Raw genomic sequence first — 22,580 nt, 5'->3', positions numbered from 1 at the left:
TAAAAAAAAAAACGCTTTTTATACAAGTTGTGTTCTCTCTCCTGTCCGGTGACTTTCTTTTTTCTTTCCACTCAGACTGTAAAACAACTGTTCAGCTGTTTTTTCTTCCATTGAATTCATTCATGGTAACAAAAAATAAATAAAAATGGCCCTAGACATCATTGAGGTGGCATTGAGCACAGCAAGGTAGCATGCAGACACATGTCCATTCGTCACATGACCATTGTAAATGCTTTGATGTTAGCACTGTGGTCATGTGACCTTTTTCCGGACTGGGGCACAGTCCTCAGCGTGACACCGGCATCTGATTCTGAGGTGCGGCTAGGGGACACGATGTTAGGACTAGCAATGCTGAACCTAATGCGATTAATATTGGAGATCCTGGCATTGTATTGTAGGGCCTGTATTATAGGCTAACTGATAGGACGTCCTACTGATGTTATATATATATATATATATATATATATATATATATAACCACCAACATATGCACAGGATCCCCTCATTCCTGCAGGTATCTCCCCTGATGATGTCACCACTTCTTGGTTGCAGAAACGCGTAGGGGGCGTTTTTCTCTATACAGGAGGTCACCCCTTAAAGGGGTACTCCGCTGCTCAGTGTTTGGAACAAACTGTTCCGAACGCTGGAGCCAGGAGCTCGTGATGTCATAGCCCCGCCCACTCAATGCAAGTCTATGGGAGGGGGCGTGACAGCCGTCAAGCCCACTCCCATAGACTTGCATTGAGGGGGTGGGGCTATGATGTTACGAGCTCCCGACGACGGCTCCAGCGTTCAGAACAGTTTGTTCCAAACGCTGAGCAGCGGCATACCCCTTTACGAGTATGACTTTACGAGGCATGCTCAGTAACAGGTTATGAGTGATAATAATAAAAATGACCACACCACATGACTGTAGGTGAGGTTTTGGTTTGTAGGTGAGTACCTTTGTTGTTATTATTGTAGCTCATCCCATATGGAATAGACGCCATTGGACCCCAAGGGACTGGCTCCAAAGTCACCGCCTAATGGGGTTTTCTTGTTTACTCTTTCAGTACTATCTATTGGTATTATACTTGGCCGGGTAGTCGAGAGTGATGGGATTTGAGGTCAGAGTCACAATATTACAAGACACAGACTTGACCACACTGTGTTCTACACGGTACTGCCAACACGCTATGTGCCAAGTTGGTATTACAACATATGATCTTCTTCTTTTCATCACCTGGAAAAGGACATGAAACAGCAAATACTGGGTAATACTAGATGTGTATTTTCTATTGTTAGGTGCCGGCCATCCATGGCATCTATGGGGATTATACATTGAGCTTTATAGCCTATGATGGAATTTAGGGACGTCAAGTACCTAGAAAGAATATAATAGAACATTAAAGGGGTATTCCAGGCCAAAACTTGTTTTTATATATCAACTGGCTCTGGAAAGTTAAACAGATTTGTAAATTACTTTGATTAAAAAATCTTAATCCTTCCAATAGTTATTAGCTTCTGAAGTTGAGTTGTTGTTTTCTGTCTAACTGCTCTCTGATGACTCACGTCCCGGGAGCTGTGCAGTTCCTATGGGGATATTTTCCCATCATGCACAGCTCCCGGGATGTGACATCATCGATAAGCAGTTAGACAGAAAACTTCAGAAGCTAATAACTATTGGAAGGATTAAGATTTTTTAATAGAAGTAATTTACAAATCTGTTCTGAACTTTCCGGAGCCAGTTGATATATAAAAAAAAGTTTTTGCCTGGAATACCCCTTTAAGGAGCTTTGCCAAAAGTCTTGATATCCACATAGAAAAAAAGAAGAAAAAAAGGGGAAGTTTGCGCCCCTAGTGAAGGCCGTTATGAGAAAGGTCCAGGCGGTATATAGAATTACACTCACCGAGTCGGGTTGCGCTGAGAGCACAACACCCAGTATAGTGTTTTCAATTTTATGTCTCCAGATCCGCAGCCACTGTCCTCTGGTAGCAGCCTCGCTGTCCCAGGTTAGCACAATAGAAGAAATAGTGAAAAAAATTGGTCCGGTGTTGGCGCTGGTAATCTGGACGTGTTTCTGATCCATATCGGACCCTTCGTCAGGTAAAGTGTATCACACTTTGCCTGACGATGGGTCCGGTATGGACCAGAAACGCGTTGCCTGTACCAATAAACCATTTTAAAGGGACGATACAGTGTTCCTAGTCTTTCCATATCCAGATTACCAGCGCCAACACCGGCCCAATATTTTTCACTATTTCTTCTAAAAGTCTTGATATGAAATCTCCCACCGTTTTGTGTATATAGCTCCCATTCCTAAGTAGTTTCTGACTATAAGCACGCCCTGATCCTGAAGTCATGTGTCAGGCCTTCCAATCTACTCAATAGGTCACCAAGAACAAGGAGCAGATAGAAAGTGGAATAAGACATTTATGAGGCAGAATATTACATGTTGTGTCTGTGTGTGTCTCAGGCCACATTGGTTATTATATTTTTATGGAATATAATAGTGGCATCTATAACAAGAAGGGATGAGGCAAAACAGCTCGGAGCATGGGTGTCAGGAATTAAGAATTCAGGAGCAATCCATTTGGGCAGACTTAATTATAAGTTATTCATTTATGCTAGAGATCATTTTACATACACGTTAGCAGTAGGTCGGATGTGGGTGGGGACACGTCTATAAAAGCTTTCCACCAAGCACTTTTCTTTCTTGAGCTTTCTCATGGCAGACTAATGCTATTTACCATAGTAAGGCGGTCCAAAGAAGAGTTTTACATATCATAAATACATATCCAAAGACTGAAAAAATTTATAAAAATATTGCTATATAGTCGCCATACCACCTAAGTTGTGACCCCGTCAGGTGGACCCATTATCCCACTTATCTGGGATCTTCCACCATTTTCAGAAACTGAGTAAGAATTGTCTCACAGAAATTGGAACAACGTAGAATCCAGTATGAGAGTCTTATTTGGAGTCTGTATTTATTTAGGGGGGGTCTTGTCTGTGGTCTGTATTTATTTAGAGAGCTTTGCGTCTGTATTTATCTGGGAAGTCTGGGATCTGTATTTATTTAGGGAGGTCTGGGGTCTGTATTTATTTAGAGAGCTCTTGTCTGGGGTCTGTATTTATTAAGAAAGTCTTGTCTGTGGTCTGTATTAATTTATGTTAGTCTGGTCTGGGGTCTGTATTTATTTAGAGAATCTGGGGTCTGTATTTATTTAGGGAGGTCACGTCTGTGGTCTGTATTTTTTTAGGGAGGTCTTGTCTGTGGTCTGTATTTATTTAGGTTAGTCTGGTCTGGGGTCTGTATTTATTTAGGTTAGTCTGGTCTGGGGTCTGTATTTATTTAGGTTAGTCTGGTCTGGGGTCTGTATTTATTTAGGGAATCTGGGGTCTTTATTTATTTAGGGAGGTATTGTCTATAGTCTGTATTTATTTAGGTTAGTCTGGTCTGGGGTCTGTATTTATTTAAGGAAGTCTTGCCTGTGGTCTGTATTTATTTAGGGAGGTCTTGTCTGTGGTCTGTATTTATTTAGGTTAGTCTGGTCTGGGGTCTGTATTTATTTAGGTTAGTCTGGTCTGGGGTCTGTATTTATTTAGGTTAGTCTGGTCTGGGTTCTGTATTTATTTAGGGAATCTGGGGTCTGTATTTATTTAGGGAGGTATTGTCTGTGGTCTGTATTTATTTAGGTTAGTCTGGTCTGGGGTCTGTATTTATTTAGGTTAGTCTGGTCTGGGGTCTGTATTTATTTAGGTTAGTCTGGTCTGGGTTCTGTATTTATTTAGGGAATCTGAGTCTGTATTTATTTAGGGAGGTATTGTCTGTGGTCTGTATTTATTTAAGGAAGTCTTGCCTGTGGTCTGTATTTATTTAGGGAGGTCTTGTCTGTGGTCTGTATTTATTTAGGTTAGTCTGGTCTGGGGTCTGTATTTATGTAGGGAATCTGGGGTCTGTATTTATTTAGGTTAGTCTGGTCTGGGGTCTGTATTTATGTAGGGAATCTGGGGTCTGTATTTATTTAGGGAGGTCTTGTCTGTGGTCTGTATTTATTTAAGAAAGTCTGGTCTCTAGTCTGTATATATTGAGAGGATCTTGTCTGGGGTCTGTATTTATTTAGAGAGCTCTAGTCTAGGGTATGTATTCATTAAGGGAGGTCTGGTCTGGGGTCTGTATTTATTTGGAGAACTCTGGTCTGGGGACTATATTTATTTCAGGATCTAGTCTGTGATCTAGTGTCTGCATTTAAGTGTAATAAAGGGAATTTGATGCTTGTCTCATGATTCACAAGCCTTAGACTTTTGGCAAACTTGGCAATGCTAAAAATGTGTGACTGTTTTTTTTAATACTTTTTTTTATACTTTTATCCAGAATCTGGTTTATATTAAAGGGGGGCAGAATTGGCAATTGCTCACCGGTCCTGGCGCCCTTCTGCCACACAAGAAGACATCCGTAATATAAATGATGACTTCTCTGACCAGAGTTGTATAAGTCTATGTGTCCTTACCAACCTTGTAAACTCTAAAAACTCAACAGATCCCAGCTAAAAGTTCTTTTTAATGTTCTTAAAATACAATATGGAAATTGAATATGTCACCTGAATGGGATCCAGAAATAGTTTTTCGATAAAACAAGGTGTTATCTCTCTTCGGCTCCCGCGTTCAGAACTAGTGCCCAGAATATCTCAATGTTCTGACTGTTTATATCTAAAAAACAAATCGGAATCTCCTGTTTCGCCCTTGAGTTCGGTTTCTCTGCACATAGGGTTTATTTTCCTCTCGGTCTGATATCAATACCTATAATATTTATATCAAATATGATAAGAGTACAGGGATGGATTCAAGTCTATAGAGTCTACTTTTTGGCCGCTGTTCCCTGGTCTTTGAGGAGATTAATAGAACAGATTAAAGAAAGTTCAGAAAAATCACAGTGATAAAATAACATTCAAATAAAATAAAAAGTCATACAGCAAGTGTATCAAACACTGTCACAATAATAGGGCCATACAGTATCCTAGAAATGGTACCTTACACCACCTTAATAATAGTGCTGTACAGTACCCTAATAATAACGCTATACAGTACCCTAATAAAACTCTTACAATATCCAAATAATAGTGTCCTACAGTATCCTAGAAAAAGTGCCATACACTACCCTAATAATAATGCCATACAGTACTCTAATAATTGTGCCATACAGTATCCTAATATTAGCGCTATAAAGTACAATATTAATAGTGCTAAACAGTACCCTAATAATAGTGCAATACAGTGTCATAGAAATAATGCCATACAGTATCCTAATATTGGGTCCATACAGTATTGTAATAATAATGCTATGCAGTACCCTAATAATAGTGCCATACAGTATAATAATATTGCTATACAATATCTTAATAATAGTGCCATACAGTATCCTAATAATAGCGCTATACAGTACACTAATAATAGTGCTATACAGTACCTTAATACTAGTGGCATAGGGTATCTGAGAAATAGTGCCATACAGTATTCTAATAATGGCTCCATACAGCAGCCTAATAATAATACCATATAGTATCTTAATAATAGCGCCATACAGTACGGTAATAATGGTGCCATACAATATCTTAGCATTGGTGTCATACAGTATTCTACAATAAGTGTCATACACTACCCTAATAATAGTACCATACAGTATCCTTGAAATAGTGCAATACAATATCTTAATAATAGTGCCATGCAGTACTAGGGCCATTCAGTATCCTAATAGTAGTGCCACACAGTACCCTAATATTAGTTCTATACACAATCCTAATAATAGTGCCATACAATATCCTAATACTAATGTCATGCAGTACTCTAATATGGGGGCCATACAGTATCCTAATAATAGTGCTATACAGTATCCTAATAACAGTGCTATACAGTATCCTTATAATGGTACCATATAGTACCCTAATAATAGTGCCATACAATATCCTAATACTAATGTCATGCAGTACTCTAATATGGGGGCCATACAGTATCCTAATAATAGTGCTATACAGTATCCTAATAACAGTGCTATACAGTATCCTTATAATAGTACCATATAGTACCCTAATAATAGTGCCATACAATATCCTAATACTAATGTCATACAGTACTCTAATATAGTGTTGCTCGCGAATATTCGCAATGCAAATTTTATTCGCGAATATAGCAATATATATTGGAAATTACGAATATTCTTTTTATTTTTTTATTTTTTTCACAATACACATCACAGTGATCACCCCTCTCTGCTTCCAGCTTGTGTGGTGTAAAGAAGGCTCTAATACTACTGTGTGAGACTGGTGTGCGAATTTTCGCATATGTAAATTTTCGCATATGCAGATTTTTGCATATGCAAAACTAAAACGGGAATATTACGAATATGCTAATTTAGCGAATATATGACGAATATTCGCCCATATATTCGCGAAATATCGTGAATTTGAATATGGCCTATGCCGCTCAACACTACTCTAATATGGGGGCCATACAGTATCCTCATAATAGTACCATAAAGTACCCTAATAATAGTGCTATATGCTTTTCCCCATAATAGTGCTGTTGCCAATACAACACATCACAAATAACACAATAGCGGTAGCTTACATTGCAGTGCCTAGATAACATTGTTATACACTGACCATAATGCCACATAGTAATGCACTGCCCAAGCAATGCCGCAATACAGTGTCCAAACAATAGTATCATCCAATGCCGATTAATGGCGGGTAATAATGAAATGAGCAGTGGTGGGGCAGAATGGTGCTGCCCCCTTTATAATGGAGGGCCGGGGTAATTGTTCCTTCTTTATTAGGATCTTGTAAGAATATAAGAGTTATAAGAAGACGGGCCGGTTTGAGTAGCTGTTATTTATAGTCATTTCAGACAGTAACACTTGTGTTTGTGGTTTATACAGTGATGTCCCTTTTTGTAGCTGCAGTTATGTTCAATTACCTTGATTTTTGTCTTTGATATGTAACATGCCTTCTCCCAATCAGGGGCCTCCAGCTATTGTGAAACTACAACTCCCAGCATGCCCAGACAACCGAAGGCTGGGAGTTGTAGTTTTTGCAACACCTAGGATTAAAAAAAAGTCTCTCAAACCCGATGAATTTGGGGGGACCAGACAACTGTGTGGGAGCCTCTGAATTTTGGCTGCCTAATCGTTTTGTTCTCAGAGCGGTAAGCTGCCGCCAGAGGTGTCTGGCATCGGCTTATTCCTCCTCTCTCCACTGACAACACATCGAGCCAAGTATATGGAGGGATCTTTTGTCCACTATTGAAAGTATATGGTCACTTTTAGAATTCATTGTTCCCTTGCTATGAATAGGGGATACATTATAATCTTTAGACCCTATAGCAGTGGTCTTCAACCTGCGGACCTCCAGATGTTGCAAAACTACAACTCCCAGCATGCCCGGACAGCTCCTATAGCAGTGTTTCCCAACCGGGGTGCCCCCAGCTGTTGCAAAACTACAACTCCCAGCATGCTCTCTGGGCATGCTGGGAGTTGTAGTTTTGCAACAGCTGGAGGCACCCTGATTGGGGAACACTGTTCTATAGACATGTTGGTCCATGCACTTCATCAATTTTGAATTAAAGAAGTACTCCATTAAATGTCTCAAGATAATAACATTTCACCGATCTACAGGGTACATCTTCTAAATCCATCAGACATAAGTTCCTGATCTAGAAAATAAAATGATATAATTACTGTTGTAGGTGAACACAGCCTATACATGCAACGTGACTGACTCTAGAAAAGACTACTAAACTATGAGCTTACTTTTATTAATAGTGCTATACAGTACCCTAATACTTGGGCCATACAGTACCCTTATAATAGTGCCATACTGTACCCTAATACTTGGGCCATACAGTACCCTTATAATAGTGCCATACTGTACCCTAATACTAGGGCCATATAGTATCCTAATAATAGTGCCATAAAGTACCCTAATACTAGGGCCACACAGTATCCTAATAATAGTGCCATACAGTACCCTAATACTAGGGCCACACAGTATCCTAATAATAGTGCCATACAGTACCCTAATACTTGGGCCATACAGTACCCTTATAATAGTGCCATACTGTACCCTAATACTAGGGCCATATAGTATCCTAATAATAGTGCCATAAAGTACCATAATACTAGGGCCATATAGTATCCTAATAATAGTGCCATACAGTACCCTAATACTAGGGGCACACAGTATCCTAATAATAGTGCCATACAGTACCCTAATACTTGGGCCATACAGTACCCTTATAATAGTGCCATACTGTACCCTAATACTAGGGCCATATACTATCCTAATAATAGTGCCATAAAGTACCCTAATACTAGGGCCATATAGTATCCTAATAATAGTGCCATACAGTACCCTAATACTAGGGCCACACAGTATCCTAATAATAGTGCCATACAGTACCCTAATACTAGGGCCACACAGTATCCTAATAATAGTGCCATACAGTACCCTAATACTGGGGCCATATAGTATCCTAATAATAGTGCCATAAAGTACCCTAATACTAAGGCCATACAGTATCCTAATAATAGTGCTATACAGTACCCTAATACTAGGACCTACAGTATCCTAATAATAGTGCTATACAGTACCCTAATACTAGGACCTACAGTATCCTAATAATAGTGCTATACAGTACCCTAATACTTGGGCCACACAGTATCCTAATAATAGTGCCATACAGTACCCTAATACTAGGACCATATAGTATCCTAATAATAGTGCTATACAGTACCCTAATACTAGGACCATACAGTATCCTAATAATAGTGCTATACAGTACCCTAATACTAGGGCCACACAGTATCCTAATAATAGTGCTATACAGTACCCTAATACTAGGACCTACAGTATCCTAATAATAGTGCCATACTGTACCCTAATACTTGGGCCACACAGTATCCTAATAATAGTGCCATACAGTACCCTAATACTAGGACCATATAGTATCCTAATAATAGTGCTATACAGTACCCTAATACTAGGACCATACAGTATCCTAATAATAGTGCCATATAGTACCCTAATACTAGGACCATACAGTATCCTAATAATAGTGCTATACAGTACCCTAATACTAGGACCATACAGTATCCTAATAATAGTGCCATACAGTACCCTAATACTAGGACCATACAGTATCCTAATAATAGTGCCATACAGTACCCTAATACTAGGACCATACAGTATCCTAATAATAGTGCTATACAGTACCCTAATACTAGGACCATACAGTATCCTAATAATAGTGCTATACAGTACCCTAATACTAGGGCCACACAGTATCCTAATAATAGTGCTATACAGTACCCTAATACTAGGACCATACAGTATCCTAATAATAGTGCTATACAGTACCGTAATACTAGGATCATACAGTATCCTAATAATAGTGCTATATAGTACCCTAATACTAGGACCTACGGTATCCTAATAATAGTGCTATACAGTACCCTAATACTAGGACCATATAGTAACCTAATAATAGTGCTATACAGTACCCTAATACTAGGACCATACAGAATCCTAATAATAGTGCTATACAGTACCCTAATACTAGGACCATATAGTAACCTAATAATAGTGCTATACAGTACCCTAATACTAGGACCATACAGTATCCTAATAGTAGCGCTATATAGAAACATGCAACATGAATAAATCCAGAAAAACATTTTAAACTATGAGCTTACATTTATCTGCCCAGATCAGCATCACACCGCATGACTATATGGCGGTAGAGACACTATAAGAGTTTAATCGCTTTATTGAGCGCCGTCTTCAGATGAAATGTGTTCTTTTCAAATACCTGTTTACTACTTGTGGAAGATCTCCCCGAGATAGACGGGCGTCACGTGTCCTGTGGTTGAACGTAATGTTACAGGTTGGGGCTGAATTTAATATTGGGTAACATTGCAATTGCTTTACTTCTGCTTATCCCACAACATGGCGGCTTTCTCAGTCACAGACTCAGACTGGAGAAAAGCTATAATGGAAAGCTTTGCATCTTTTTATGTGTTTTGGACCTACTCTCGGTTTTGGTAAAATATACTGACAAAATGAGCTTCCAATTAATGGGTACTCCAGTACGGTAAACTCATCCCCCATCCAAAGGGTAGGGAATAAGTTTTATGCAATTGGTTATTGCAATTATGAAAGTCGCAGAAATGTATGCCAGACTCAGGCTAGCTTATATTTTCGGGCGTAAGGGCAGCCACATGGCCGCTGGATTTGCAGATACAGCAGACCGGATGGAGCTTTACTAAAGTGCGGCAAACCCAAACACTGCAGTCCCCACCAACAGATTGACGAAGGTTGGACATGCTGGATTTTTGTTGCTCGACCCTATTATTCTGGGAGAGATAAGCTGCCGCCAGAGCTGTCTGGTTGTGGCTTACCCCTTCTCCGAAAAAAAAAGACCTAGAATGTTGATGTGAATGGGGATGTCGGCCCTATGAGAATTTTTCTATGGCCATTTTAAATATGATGTAACCAAACTATTGCAAGAAAAGCTGATCTTACCCCTCTCCCTCAAATTTCTCCCTATCCCCTATTACATTGAAGATACAGTGGGGGGGGGGGAACCTATTTAGTCAGCCACCAATCGTGCAAGTTCTCCCACTTAAAAAGATGAGAGGCCTGTAATTTTCATGATAGATATACCTCAACTATGAGAGACATAATGTGAAAAAATCCATAAAATCACATTGTCTGATTTTTAAAGAATTTATTTGCAAATTGTGGTGGAAAATAAAGTCCATCTCAATACTTTGTTATATACCCTTTGTTGGCAATGACAGAGGTCAAAGATCTAGAGCAGTGATGTTTTGGGGCTGTCGCTGGGCAACACGGACTTTCAACACCCTCCAAAGGTTTTTTATGGGACTGAGATCTGGAGACTGGCTAGGCCACTACAGGACCTTGAAATGCTTCTTACGAAGCCACTCCTTTGTTGCCCGGGCGGTGTGTTTGCGATCATTGTCATTCTGAAAGACCCAGCCACATTTCATCTTCAATGCCCTTGCTGATGGAAGGAGGTTTTCACTCAAAATCTCACAATACATGGCCCCATTCATTCTTTCCTTTACACGGATCAGTCGTCCTGGTCTCTTTTCAGAAAACCAGCCCCAAAGCATGATGTTTCCACCCCCATGCTTCACAGTAGGTATGGTGTTATTTGGATGCAATTCAGCATTCTTTCTCAACCAAACACGACGAGTTGAGTTGTTACCAAAATGTTCTACTTTGGTTTCATCTGACCATATGACATTCTCCCAATCCTCTTCGTGATCATCCAAATGCTGTCTAGCAAACTTCAGACGGGCCCGGACATGTACTGGCTTAAGCAGGGGACACATCTGGCACTGAATCCTGCACGAGTCCCCTGAGGCGTAGTGTGTTACTGATGGTAGCCTTTGCTACTTTGGTCCCAGCTCTCTGCAGGTCATTCACTAGGTCACCCCCCCCCCCCCGTTTGGTTCTGGGATTTTTGCTCACCGTTCTTGTGATCATTTTGACACCACGGGGTGAAATCTTGCGTGGAGCCCCAGATCAAGGGAGATTATCAGTGGTCTTGTATGTCTTCCATTTTCTAATAATTGCTCCCACAGTTGATTTATTCACACCAAGCTGCTTGCCTATTGCAGATTCAGTCTTCCCAGCCAGGTGCAGGTCTACAATTTTGTTTCTGGTGTCCTTCGACAACTCTTTGGTCTTGGCCATAGTGGAGTTTGGAGTGTGATTGTTTGAGGTTGTGGACAGGTGTCTTTTATACTGATAACAAATTCAAACAGGAGCCATTAATACAGGTAACAAGTGGAGGACAGAGGAGACTCTTAAAGAAGAAGCTACAGGTCTGTGAGAGCCAGAAATCTTACTTGTTTGTAGGTGACCAAATACTTATTTTCCACCATAATTTGCAAATAAATTCTTTGAGACAATGTGATTTTATGGATTTTTTTTTCTCATTATGTTTCTCATAGTTGAGGTATATCTATGATGGAAATTACAGGCCTCTCATCTTTATAAGTGGGAGAACTTGCACAATTGGTGGCTGACTAAATACTTTTTTGCCCCACTGTATATATGGTTCAGTATTTTTCAGCAAGCCATAATACATGGCCAAGTGCATAAACTCTACAACCCATACATCTTTATTGGACAAGACATAAATGTCTGTTAGGTGGGACCCTCACCAGTCTTATATGGCGCACAGTCAGGGATGGTACAAGGATTTTTGCCAACCTATGTAAATGCTATCTTTGACGCCGCCCCCTCCCACCACCTCCTCATGTATTCACCTTACTACTGGGGTGACACACTGTAACAAACCACCTCCCCATGTAACCTGCCTATGGCTAGAGCCGGCCATGTGCACAGTAGACACAGGGCCCTTTTACAGATTTGGTAATGGGGGCCCTAAAGCTACACGTTTCACCTCTGGACATAGGGTTGGGCATGTTGGATTTAGGTGATAATCCCTAAAGTGGATATGCTTTATGGAAAATTTGAGAATTTATGTTTGTTATTCAGTCTGAGAGCTAACAGGAACCCATTAAAGGGGAACTCCACTGCCCCAGCGTCCGAAACATTTAGTTCCGAATGCTGGGTTCAGGCTGTGGGGGTTGTGACATCACGTCCATGCCCCTCATCATGCCAAGACCCCTCGATGCACGTCTATGGGAGGGGGCGTGACGGACGTCACGCCCCCTCCCATAGACTTGCATCGAGGGGGCGTGGCGATACGTCACAAAGAGCATGGCCGTGGAATCACGACACCCGCAGCCCACACCCAACACTCGGAACTAAATGTTCCGGACGCTGGGGCAGTGGAGTTCCCCTTAAAATTAGAAAGAGATGGGAAGACACCTTCAAGGAACAGGACAGCCCTCAGACCAGCACCAACAAGTCTTGAACTAACAGTATTAACTATATAATCCTATTTGTTTTCCCCCGTAGGACTGAAGATTGTTCTTGACATTGACCAGGAAGAATACATTCCGTTTCTTCAGACCACAGCCGCTGCCAGACTTATTCTCCACCAGCAAAGAAGCTTCCCGTTCCTGAAGGACCTGGGGATTTATGCCATGCCCGGGACCGAGACCTCCATAGCTGTTCTTGTGGTATGTTGATGGGAAAGTACGCAGAACAATGTTATCTGATTGGACGCCGGCCAGCTTCTGGTTTGGTTAAAACTGGGTGAATCCAATCTTAGACAGTCTCATAATAGTTTTCTTCTACTATGTTTATTGCCGTTATTATAACAATGTTCTTTACTTGCAAGTGGATGTTATCTCATTTGTTGGCTTTTAAGTTCCCAACCTCCCAGGGAGTTGACGCGGAGCAGGGGAGGGGGTGTGGTAAGATTCGCGGCTCTCGTGGATACTAATGTATTTTCAGGAACTGAAGGATCTGAACACAAAATATCAGCAAGGACTGGATGATTCTTTGGTATAATTACACCATAAAAGTGGCATTAGGGCTGGAATCTCTTTCCTGAATTTTGAGATACATTTTAAAATAAGTGGCATTATAATTCTAATATAATACAGGTTATTCATATGGTCACATGGCCATGGATGGGTGGTCACATCCAATGGGGTTCAGGCGTAAGGTATGTTAAAGGGGTTATCCAGCATTAGGTGATTTTTAGTACGTACCTGGCAGACAGTAATGGACATGCTTAGGAAGGATCTGCGCTTGTCTTGGGGCTAAATGGCTATGTTGTGAGATCACCATAACACTGTGGCTAGCTTTCTGTGAACTTGTATTTCCTGTTTTCAGTTTTCTTGTTTGCCTACAAATCCCATGATTCCATTTTCCCCCTTCCCACACATCAGCCACCCCACCCATTGATAACATAAATGAGCTGCAGACCTGTGGTTTTCAATCAGGGTGCCTACAGCTGTTGCATTAGTTGCAGATTGCTCTCTCCACCCATTGAAGCAGACAGGCTCCCTGTCATCAGCTGACTAGTGAGTCAGGTCTCGGCCGCATTGCAAGGTGGGAAAAAGCCGAGACAGCAGTCATTTTGTATGCTGGTAAAAATATATATTGGGGTGAAAATCACAGAAGAATTGTGAGAAAACCGTCACACACAGGTACAGACACTATATTATGGACTACACTAACTTTACAGCCCCTGTAGCATAGTTAAGTAAAAACAAAAATTCCTGGAATACCGCTTTAAATTACTCACAGGTGTAAGAACTCACGTCCGCGGGACTCGTCTTGGATTCAAACTTTATTGACAGCTACGACAGACAACAGGCAACAATTGTTTCGCTCACAGAGCTTCTTCACAGCCTGCGGCTGTGAAGAAGCTCTGTGGGCGAAACATTTGTTGCCTGTTGTCTGTCGTAGTTGTCAATAAAGTTTGGATCCAAGACGAAAGCCGCGGACGTGAGTTCTTACGCCTGTGATAATTACTTCTGCTGCTGCTGGACCGCTAGAGCACCGTCCGGATCCTGGACGGCGTTGCTCCGGGTACCTGCCAAGCCCCACTGTAGACGGTACAGAAGCAAGGTAGTGCCAGTGTTACGTCTTTCTTCGCATTTATGTTAAATGACTACTTGCTTTGACATAGAAAAGACCTTTTTTTGACTCCTTGGTATTCCAATGAAGAATCAGTGACTCTTCAAATAAAGAATCAGGGTATTGATTTTTTTCTCTTATTGACCCCCAACACCCCATTCCAAGGGCTCTATTACAAAGCCCGACATTTTCTGTAAATGAGTTCTGATCTCCTAGATCGGCGCAGCTTTACCGAGCCTATTATAAGGCTTGACTGTTGTAAGCTTTTGGGTATCTGTTGATGTAATATGCCCTGGTCAACTAGTGGTTAATAAAATGCCCAATGGTCTAGTGTTTTAGAAAAATTCCTAATCTAGTTGTTAAAAAATGGTGATGGTCACATTGATTTTAAGATACCTGGTAATCCAGTGGTTCATATAATCCCTGGTGACCTAGTAGTTAATAATTTCCTTCATGATCCAGTGTCCAGGTGGCTTCTAAAATCTGTGGTTTCTAAACATCCCAATAGCTCTGTGGGATTCCATTGACTTATACAGTCCCTCACAGCCTAATGGTTTCTAAAATCCCTAATCGTCTAATGTCTTATAAAACACCTAACATTTAGGTGCTTTATAAAATTCCTGGTATTCTAGTGGTTAATAAATGATGACTCCTGTAATCTAGTGATCCATATAGTGGCCAGCAAGTGGTTTATAAAGTCCCTAATGACCTACCAGTGCATTATTTAAACCCTGATGGTTTTTGAGATACCTGGACATCTATACTATAATAATATTATATATAATATATATTATATATTTGTGGTAAGGGGGGGGGGGGTGGGGGGGATGAGGGCAGATGTTGTTACCCTAGGAGCAGATGGAATTAACCCCTTGTATTCGTGACGCCAGGGTGTGGTTTATCCTCAATACCACCCGAAGATATACGGCTGGATCCTGGGCTAAGCACGGGGGGCAATAAGGACTACGACGCCAAGTTACGGACAACGGTAGCTTTACTGAGGGTAGACAGTTGGTAAATAGTGTTGAGCGGCATAGGCCATATTCGAATTCGCGAATATTCGCGAATATATGGACGAATATTCGTCATATATTCGCGAATATTCGCATATTCGTTATATCCTCGTTTTATTTTCGCGTATGCAAAAATACGCGCATACGAAAATTAGCATATGTGGAAATTCGCATATGCGAAAATTAGCATATGCTAATTTTCGTATATGCGAATTTTCGCACGCCAGTCTCACACAGTAGTATTACAGCCTTCTTTACACCACACAAGCTGGAAGCAGAGAGGGATGATCACTGTGATGTGTACTGTGAAGAAAAATAAAAAATTAAAAAATTAAAAAAAAACGAATATTCGTAATTCCGAATATATAGCGCTATATTCGCGAAATTCGCGAATTCGCGAATATGCGATATTCGCGAATAATATTCGAATTGCGAATATTCGCGAGCAACACTATTGGTAAAATCTATACAGTTCAGCCAGGGCCCAAGGAGGTGACACAGAGACCTTAAAGGGGTACTCTGGCCCGTCGACATCTTATCCCCTATCCAAAGGATAGGGGATAAGATGTCTGATCACGGGGGTCCTGCCGTTGGGGACCCCCGCAGTCTTGCATGCAGCACCCACCTGTAAGTACTGCTGGAAGCTCTCAGTGTTGGGCCTCCCGACCACGGGGACAAAGTATTGTGACGTCATGACTCCACCCCCGTGTGACATCATACCACGCCCCCTCAATGCAAGTCTATGGGAGGGGGCGTGACGGCCTCCTCCCATAGACTTGCATTGAGGGAGCGGGGCGTGACATCACACTGGGCGGAGTCGTGACGTCCCGATAATCCGTCCCCGTGGTCGGGAGGCCCAACACTGAGAGCTTCCAGCACTTCCAACAGTACTTACAGGTGGATGCTGCATGCAAGATTGCGGGGGTCCCCAACGGCAGGGCCCCTGCGATCAGACATCTTATCCCCTATCCTTTGCATAGGTTATAAGATGTCTTGAGGCCGGAGTACCCCTTTAAGGGCTTGCGGGGACTTGTAGTAGATATGGTCAATTTAATTCAGGCCATGACTTGATAAATGATGACTGTGACTGACTTGACTGATGACTGACAATACTGTGACTTACCTGTAGCTGCTTGTGGCTGCAGACTGGACTTGAGGCTCCTATGACTCTGGACTCTCTCTAGGACTCCACTTGACCTCAGAAAAGACTTGTAAGGAAAGAGAGAGAAGCTCCACCCAGGGCTTATATGGGGGAGATTAGCAGGGAGCCTATAGGTCACCCCTGGGATCACCTGGTCACTGGTACCTCCTGGGTAACAATCACATGACCAGTCACATGGTGAACAGTCTTAATGGGACAACGCTTCCTGAACACATTACATGGTATAATACATTAGAAACATATTTACATGGGGGGACGGATGCAAGGGGGCCCAGGGAGCACTGAAGGGAGGCTGCCTGACAGGGCAGCAAGGGTACGGGGTAACACCTCCCGTACTGGGCCACCACATATATTATATATAATATAATATGGCTCATGTAATCCCTGCTGGTCTAGTCATTGATAAAATCCTTGATAGTCTTAGTACAGTAACCCTCAGGTGTTTTATAAAATCACTGGACATCCAGTGGCTCATATAGTCCCTGGTGGCCTAGTAGTTTGTATAATCCCTGATATTCTAGTAGTGTCTTATAAAACACTGAATGCTCATGTGTCTTATAAAATCCCTGGTGCTTCATGAACGTTCCAGTTGTCCAATGGTGTTTGAGATACCTGGAGATCACCCTGGGGATCAATTGGCTTATATAGTGACACCCATTGGCCAGGAATAACAAATATATCAGTGTAATGTCTCCTATATTGTTCTTTACAGGACCAGACAGAGCACCTCGAGGCTCCATATTCATCATGCACAATGGACGGCTCCGATATTCCTGTGGCAAATCTTTATGCAAAATATAACAGTTCATATTCAATACAGGTAAAGATATAAGGGGACATTAAAGGATTTATAAAAAACGTATTGCTTATATTTGTCTCACAAAATGTCGCATGTGAGCGGCTGTATACTACAGAGGAAATTATTTTCTTCTTTTCTGTCTGTCCACAGTGCCAGGAACTGTCCAGAGCAGGAGAAAATCCCCATAGCAAATATATCCTGCTCTGGACAGTTCCTGACACGGACAGAGGTGTCAGCAGAGAGCACTGTGGACAGACAGAAAATAAATACAAAAAGAAAATAATTTCCAGTAGTAGTATACAGCAGCTTATAAGTACTGGACGGATTTAGATTTTTTAATATAAGTAATTTACAAATCTGTTTAACTTTTTGACACTAGTTGGTTTAAAAAAATGTTTTCCACCGGAGTACCCCTTTAGGGTACGTTCACACATACAGGATTCTGCACAGGTTTGATGCGCAGGATTTGTAACTGCAGATTAGAAGCTGCGCTCAGTCATTTAGTTTACATTAAATCTGCAGCAGAAATCTGCGTACGTGTGAACGTACCCTTAAGGACCACAGGTCTTTTCATTTTTGCACTTTCGTTTTTTCCCTCCTCACCTTCTAAAAATCATAACGCTTTAAATTTTCCACCTACAGACTGATATGAAGGCTTGTTTTTTGTGCCACCAATTTTAATTTGTAATGACATCAATAATTTTACTACAAAATCTACAGTGAAACCAGAAAAAAAAATATTTGTGGGGCTAAATTGAACAAAAAAACAAAAAACAGCATTTTGTAAATTTTGGTGGCTTTCGTTTCTACACAGTGCACTTTTTCGGTAAAAATGACACCTTATCTTTATTCTGTAGGTTCATTGGATTAAAATAATACCCAAGTTATATAGGTTTGATTTTGTTTTACTTCTGTTAAAAAATTATAACTTTATGCACATGCTGGGAGTTGTAGTTTTGCAATAGCTGGAGGTACCCTGTTTGGAAAACACTGGTTGGTGTATGGGCACCTTTAGACTATGTTTGGTCCATTGAATCAATAGATGTAGTGGTCGGTATACATCGGCTTACTGTTTGACAAGATGTCTGAAGAATCCCTATAAATCCTTTAAAAGGGTCAATATGGCCTCTGGCATCTTCCTGGAGTCTCCGAGTGACACGAGCCACCATCTTTCACCAAGATGTGAGGTAATGTTGTGAGGTAAAGATGTGAGGTAATGTTGTGAGGTAAAGATGTGAGGTAATGTTGTGAGGTAAAGATGTGAGGTAATGTTGTGAGGTAAAGATGTGAGGTAATGTTGTGAGTTAATGTTATGAGGTAATGTTGTGAGGTAAAGATGTGAGGTAAAGATGTGAGGTAATGTTGTGAGGTAAAGATGTGAGGTAATGTTGTGAGGTAAAGATGTGAGGTAATGTTGTGAGTTAATGTTATGAGGTAATGTTGTGAGGTAAAGATGTGAGGTAAAGATGCCTCATGTGATGTATGTGAGAGAGTTGGATGCAATGAGCCACAATTTGAGATGCACCCAAACTCCAACATGAGACACATTAATAGATGTGAAGGATTTTATACAGTGGGGAACAAAACAACGTGAGGAATGACCCCCCCCCCCCCCACACACCCACACACGCACACTATTGATACATTCCCCATCATTGTCTGGATGTGGTGTCTGATGGTCTGATGGTCACCTCACCGGGTAGTCATACAAAACACCCTTTGAATCAATCATTTTCCAGCTTTTAGATTTCCAGTGCCTTAAAGGGTGCCACTCTTGTCCATAGGCTATGACTGGTATTGCAGGTAAGCCCCCTTAGGACCAGCTTAGTACTTATGCATTAGCCATCATAAATTCCATGTACATAGAGATATCTCCTGTTATGCAATTCGGTGACCTAAAGAGCCACAAATGGTGCAGGGCACTTGGCATTCATGGCTGGTTGGTTTTTGGCAACAATTTTTAGCATGAAGTAGGACTGGCTCACAAGGCATTGGGTGAAAGTATTGCTGCATATTACCTGTACGCTTCAAGCAAATATCACCTAATCTCCCATGTTACAATGGAGGTTACATATACTGTGCTCAGCAGAACTGGTGCCAAAAAGAATCAGTCCCAGGAACGGCTTTAGTTTTACAAAATGGCTGGTGCTTGCTTGCACAATGTCTTCTGAAAATAAGGTGATCACAGGCTTTTTATCGCGGCCGTAACCTCCAGTGATCAACTGCATTCTATTGGGGAGCTTAGTAACAAGTGTTCGATTTCCCTGCAGTGCCTCCGCAGGCAAAATGAGGCATTGCACCATTCTTATTGCATTAGCTTAGTTATTTCTGTAATGCAAAGACATGTTGGGTCCTTAATAGCAAGTGTCTCACTTTGTAGCCTCTTTCACCTGACTTATAGAGGAGGGTCCCAAACACCGGAACTCCCTCCATTAAGAATTCCGTCTAAGCATATTTAAAATGAGTTTTTAAAGCCATACAATCCCTTTATGTGCATATCTGTTAAAGTCATTAAAGGGTTTCAAAATTAAAGAGGTACTCCGGTGGAAAACTTTTTTTTTTTTTTTACATCAACTGGTGCCAGAAAGTTAAACAGATTTGTAAATTACTTCTATTAAAAAAAATCTTAATCCTTCCACTACTTATTAGCTGCTGAATACTACAGAAGAAATTCTTTTCTTTTTGGAACACAGAGCTCTCTGCTGACATCCCGAGCACAGTGCTCTTTGCTGACATCTCTGTCCATTTTAGGAACTGTCCAGAGCAGCATATGTTTTCTATGGGGATTTTCTCCTGCTCTGGACAGTTCTTAAAATGGACAGAGGTATCAGCAGAGAGCACTGTGCTTGTGATGTCAGCAGAGAGCTCTTCAGCAGCTAATAAGCACTGGAAGGATTAAGATTTTGTAATAGAAGTAATTTACAAATCTGTTTAACTTTCTGGCACCAGTTCATTAAAAAAAAAAAAAAAAAATAGGTTTTCCACCGGAGTACCCCTTATATAAAACCACTATATAAGGTGGTCTGCAAACTGTGGACCTCCAGATGCAGCAAAACTACAACTCCCAGCATGCCCAGACAGCCGTTGGCTGTCTGGGCATGCTGGGAGTTGTAGTTTTGCAGCATCTGGGGGCCACAGTTTGAAAACCACTGCTTTAGAAATAAAACTACTATATCGGTGGTCTGCAAATTATAGGCCTCCAGATGTTGTAAAACTACAACTCCCAACATGCTTGGACAATGGCTGTCCGGGTATGTTGGGAGTAGTAATGTCCAGAATGATAGTTGAGTAGTCAATCTGCACACCTGGGTAAGGTGAACAGTAATATTGTTTTACCTGGACATCACACTACTTGAGACAATTGCAGAAATTCTGACCACACCGAAACTTTTGAAATTTTCCTTTTGGAACTTTCCCCCATAGAGATGTTACGATTTGCATAACCTGTTATTTTACTGTCGCTAAAACTTCTCATGCCGTTCAAGACATATACATCAGGAAAGCTGAGGGATCTAAACTCCCCATGATTTTTCTGGGGTACTCTGGTGGAAAAAAATCCAAATGTTGCCAGAAAGTTAAACAGATTTGTAAATTACTTAATCCTTCCAGTACTTATCAGCTGCTGTATGTTCCAGTGGAAGTTATTTTTCTTTTTGAATTTCCTTTCTGTCTGACCACAGTGCTCTCTGCTGACATCTCTGTCCGTGTCAGGAACTGTACAGAGCAGGAGAAAATCCCCTTAGCAAACCTCTCCTGCTCTGGACAGTTCCTGACACAGACAGAGGTGTCAGCAGAGAGCACTGTGGTCAGACTGAAAATAAATTAAAAAACAAAAGAGCTTCCTGTGGAGCATACAGCAGCTGTTAAGTACTGGAAGGATTAAATGGGTACTCTCATTTAAATATATATTTCTAATATACTTGAAGTTTTCTATGTTTTATTTGTGCTTAAAAAAAGCTCAAGAGCACATTTCTCCCCATCTTATACACAGACTTTGGACCAAAGCCCAAACGCAGGAAGTGCACCCGTCACGCCCCCTCCCATAGACCTGCATTGAGGGGGCAGGACATGACATCGTGAGGGGGCGGGGCTATGATGTCACGATCTCCCGGCGCCGGCTCCAGCATTCGGAACAGTTTGTTCCAAACGCAGAGCAGTGGAGTACCCCTTTAAGGAGTCCCCCTTACTCCCATTTCGAGTCATGTAACTGGGAATCGCTTAAACTAGACCAATGTATACGCTTGTGTTATACGTATTTATACATTTATTCTTTTCTTGTCCTGGGCAGTCCTGTCTGCGCTCGTGTTTCCAGGAAGCGATGGTGAAGAAGTGTAACTGCGCTCACCACCTGTACCCACTGCCGGATGGTGCACATTACTGCAACAATGAAGAAGATCCAGACTGGGGTAGGTAGAACCCACAAAAGGGGACATGTGAAAGGGTTAATACTAAGCTTCTCTGCCTACTGACAGGGAGCCAATGGAAAGGTGAGATTTCTGATCTGTTCACACTGGTGTGGCACCGTGTCTGTGGGGAGCTAGGTCTGGCATTAGTGGGGTTCTCAGACCACTGGGTTGCTTCTCCTTATGGGAAGAGGTGTTGTGGCAATGGTAGACATCCAGCGCTACACCATTTAAAGGGGTACTTCAGTGGAATTTTTATTTTTTTTGTAAATTAACTGGTGCCAGAAAGTTAAACAGATTTGTAAACTACTTCTATTTAAAAATCTTAAAGGGGTATTCCGGGCAAAAACATCTTATCCTCTATCCAAAGGACAGTTAAGAAGATGTCTGATTGCGGGGGACCCCCCCATGATCTCCCTGTAGCAGCCCGCATTCTATGCGTAGCTGCATCTTCAGTTTCGGAAACCGCCGGGCTTCCGAGACCGGGACGTGACGTCACGCCATGCCCCCTCCATTAATTTCTATGGGAGGGGGCGTAACGGCCACAACGCCCTCTCCCATAGACATGAATGGAGGGGGGCATGGCGTGACGTCACATCTCCGTCTCAGAGTCCCGGCGGTTTCCGAAACTGCAG

General features: G+C 41.6%; 1 protein-coding gene across 4 annotated transcripts in view; it reads left to right on the top strand.

Moving 5' to 3' along the window:
- The window catches only part of SCNN1B (sodium channel epithelial 1 subunit beta), a 93,654-nt gene that overhangs the window by 61,042 nt on the left and 10,032 nt on the right, over positions 1–22,580 (top strand). For all 4 annotated transcript variants that reach the window (XM_056535684.1, XM_056535687.1, XM_056535686.1 and 1 more), the window contains exons 6-8: positions 12,994–13,157; positions 17,456–17,563; positions 21,831–21,948. In XM_056535684.1, coding sequence (XP_056391659.1) covers positions 12,994–13,157; positions 17,456–17,563; positions 21,831–21,948 — 390 coding nt within the window. The remainder of the gene's footprint in view (positions 1–12,993; positions 13,158–17,455; positions 17,564–21,830; positions 21,949–22,580) is intronic.

This window comes from Hyla sarda, chromosome 8, assembly GCF_029499605.1.
Source record: "Hyla sarda isolate aHylSar1 chromosome 8, aHylSar1.hap1, whole genome shotgun sequence".
Classification (NCBI taxonomy): domain Eukaryota; kingdom Metazoa; phylum Chordata; class Amphibia; order Anura; family Hylidae; genus Hyla; species Hyla sarda.
This window is presented reverse-complemented; position numbering and strand designations above follow the sequence as displayed.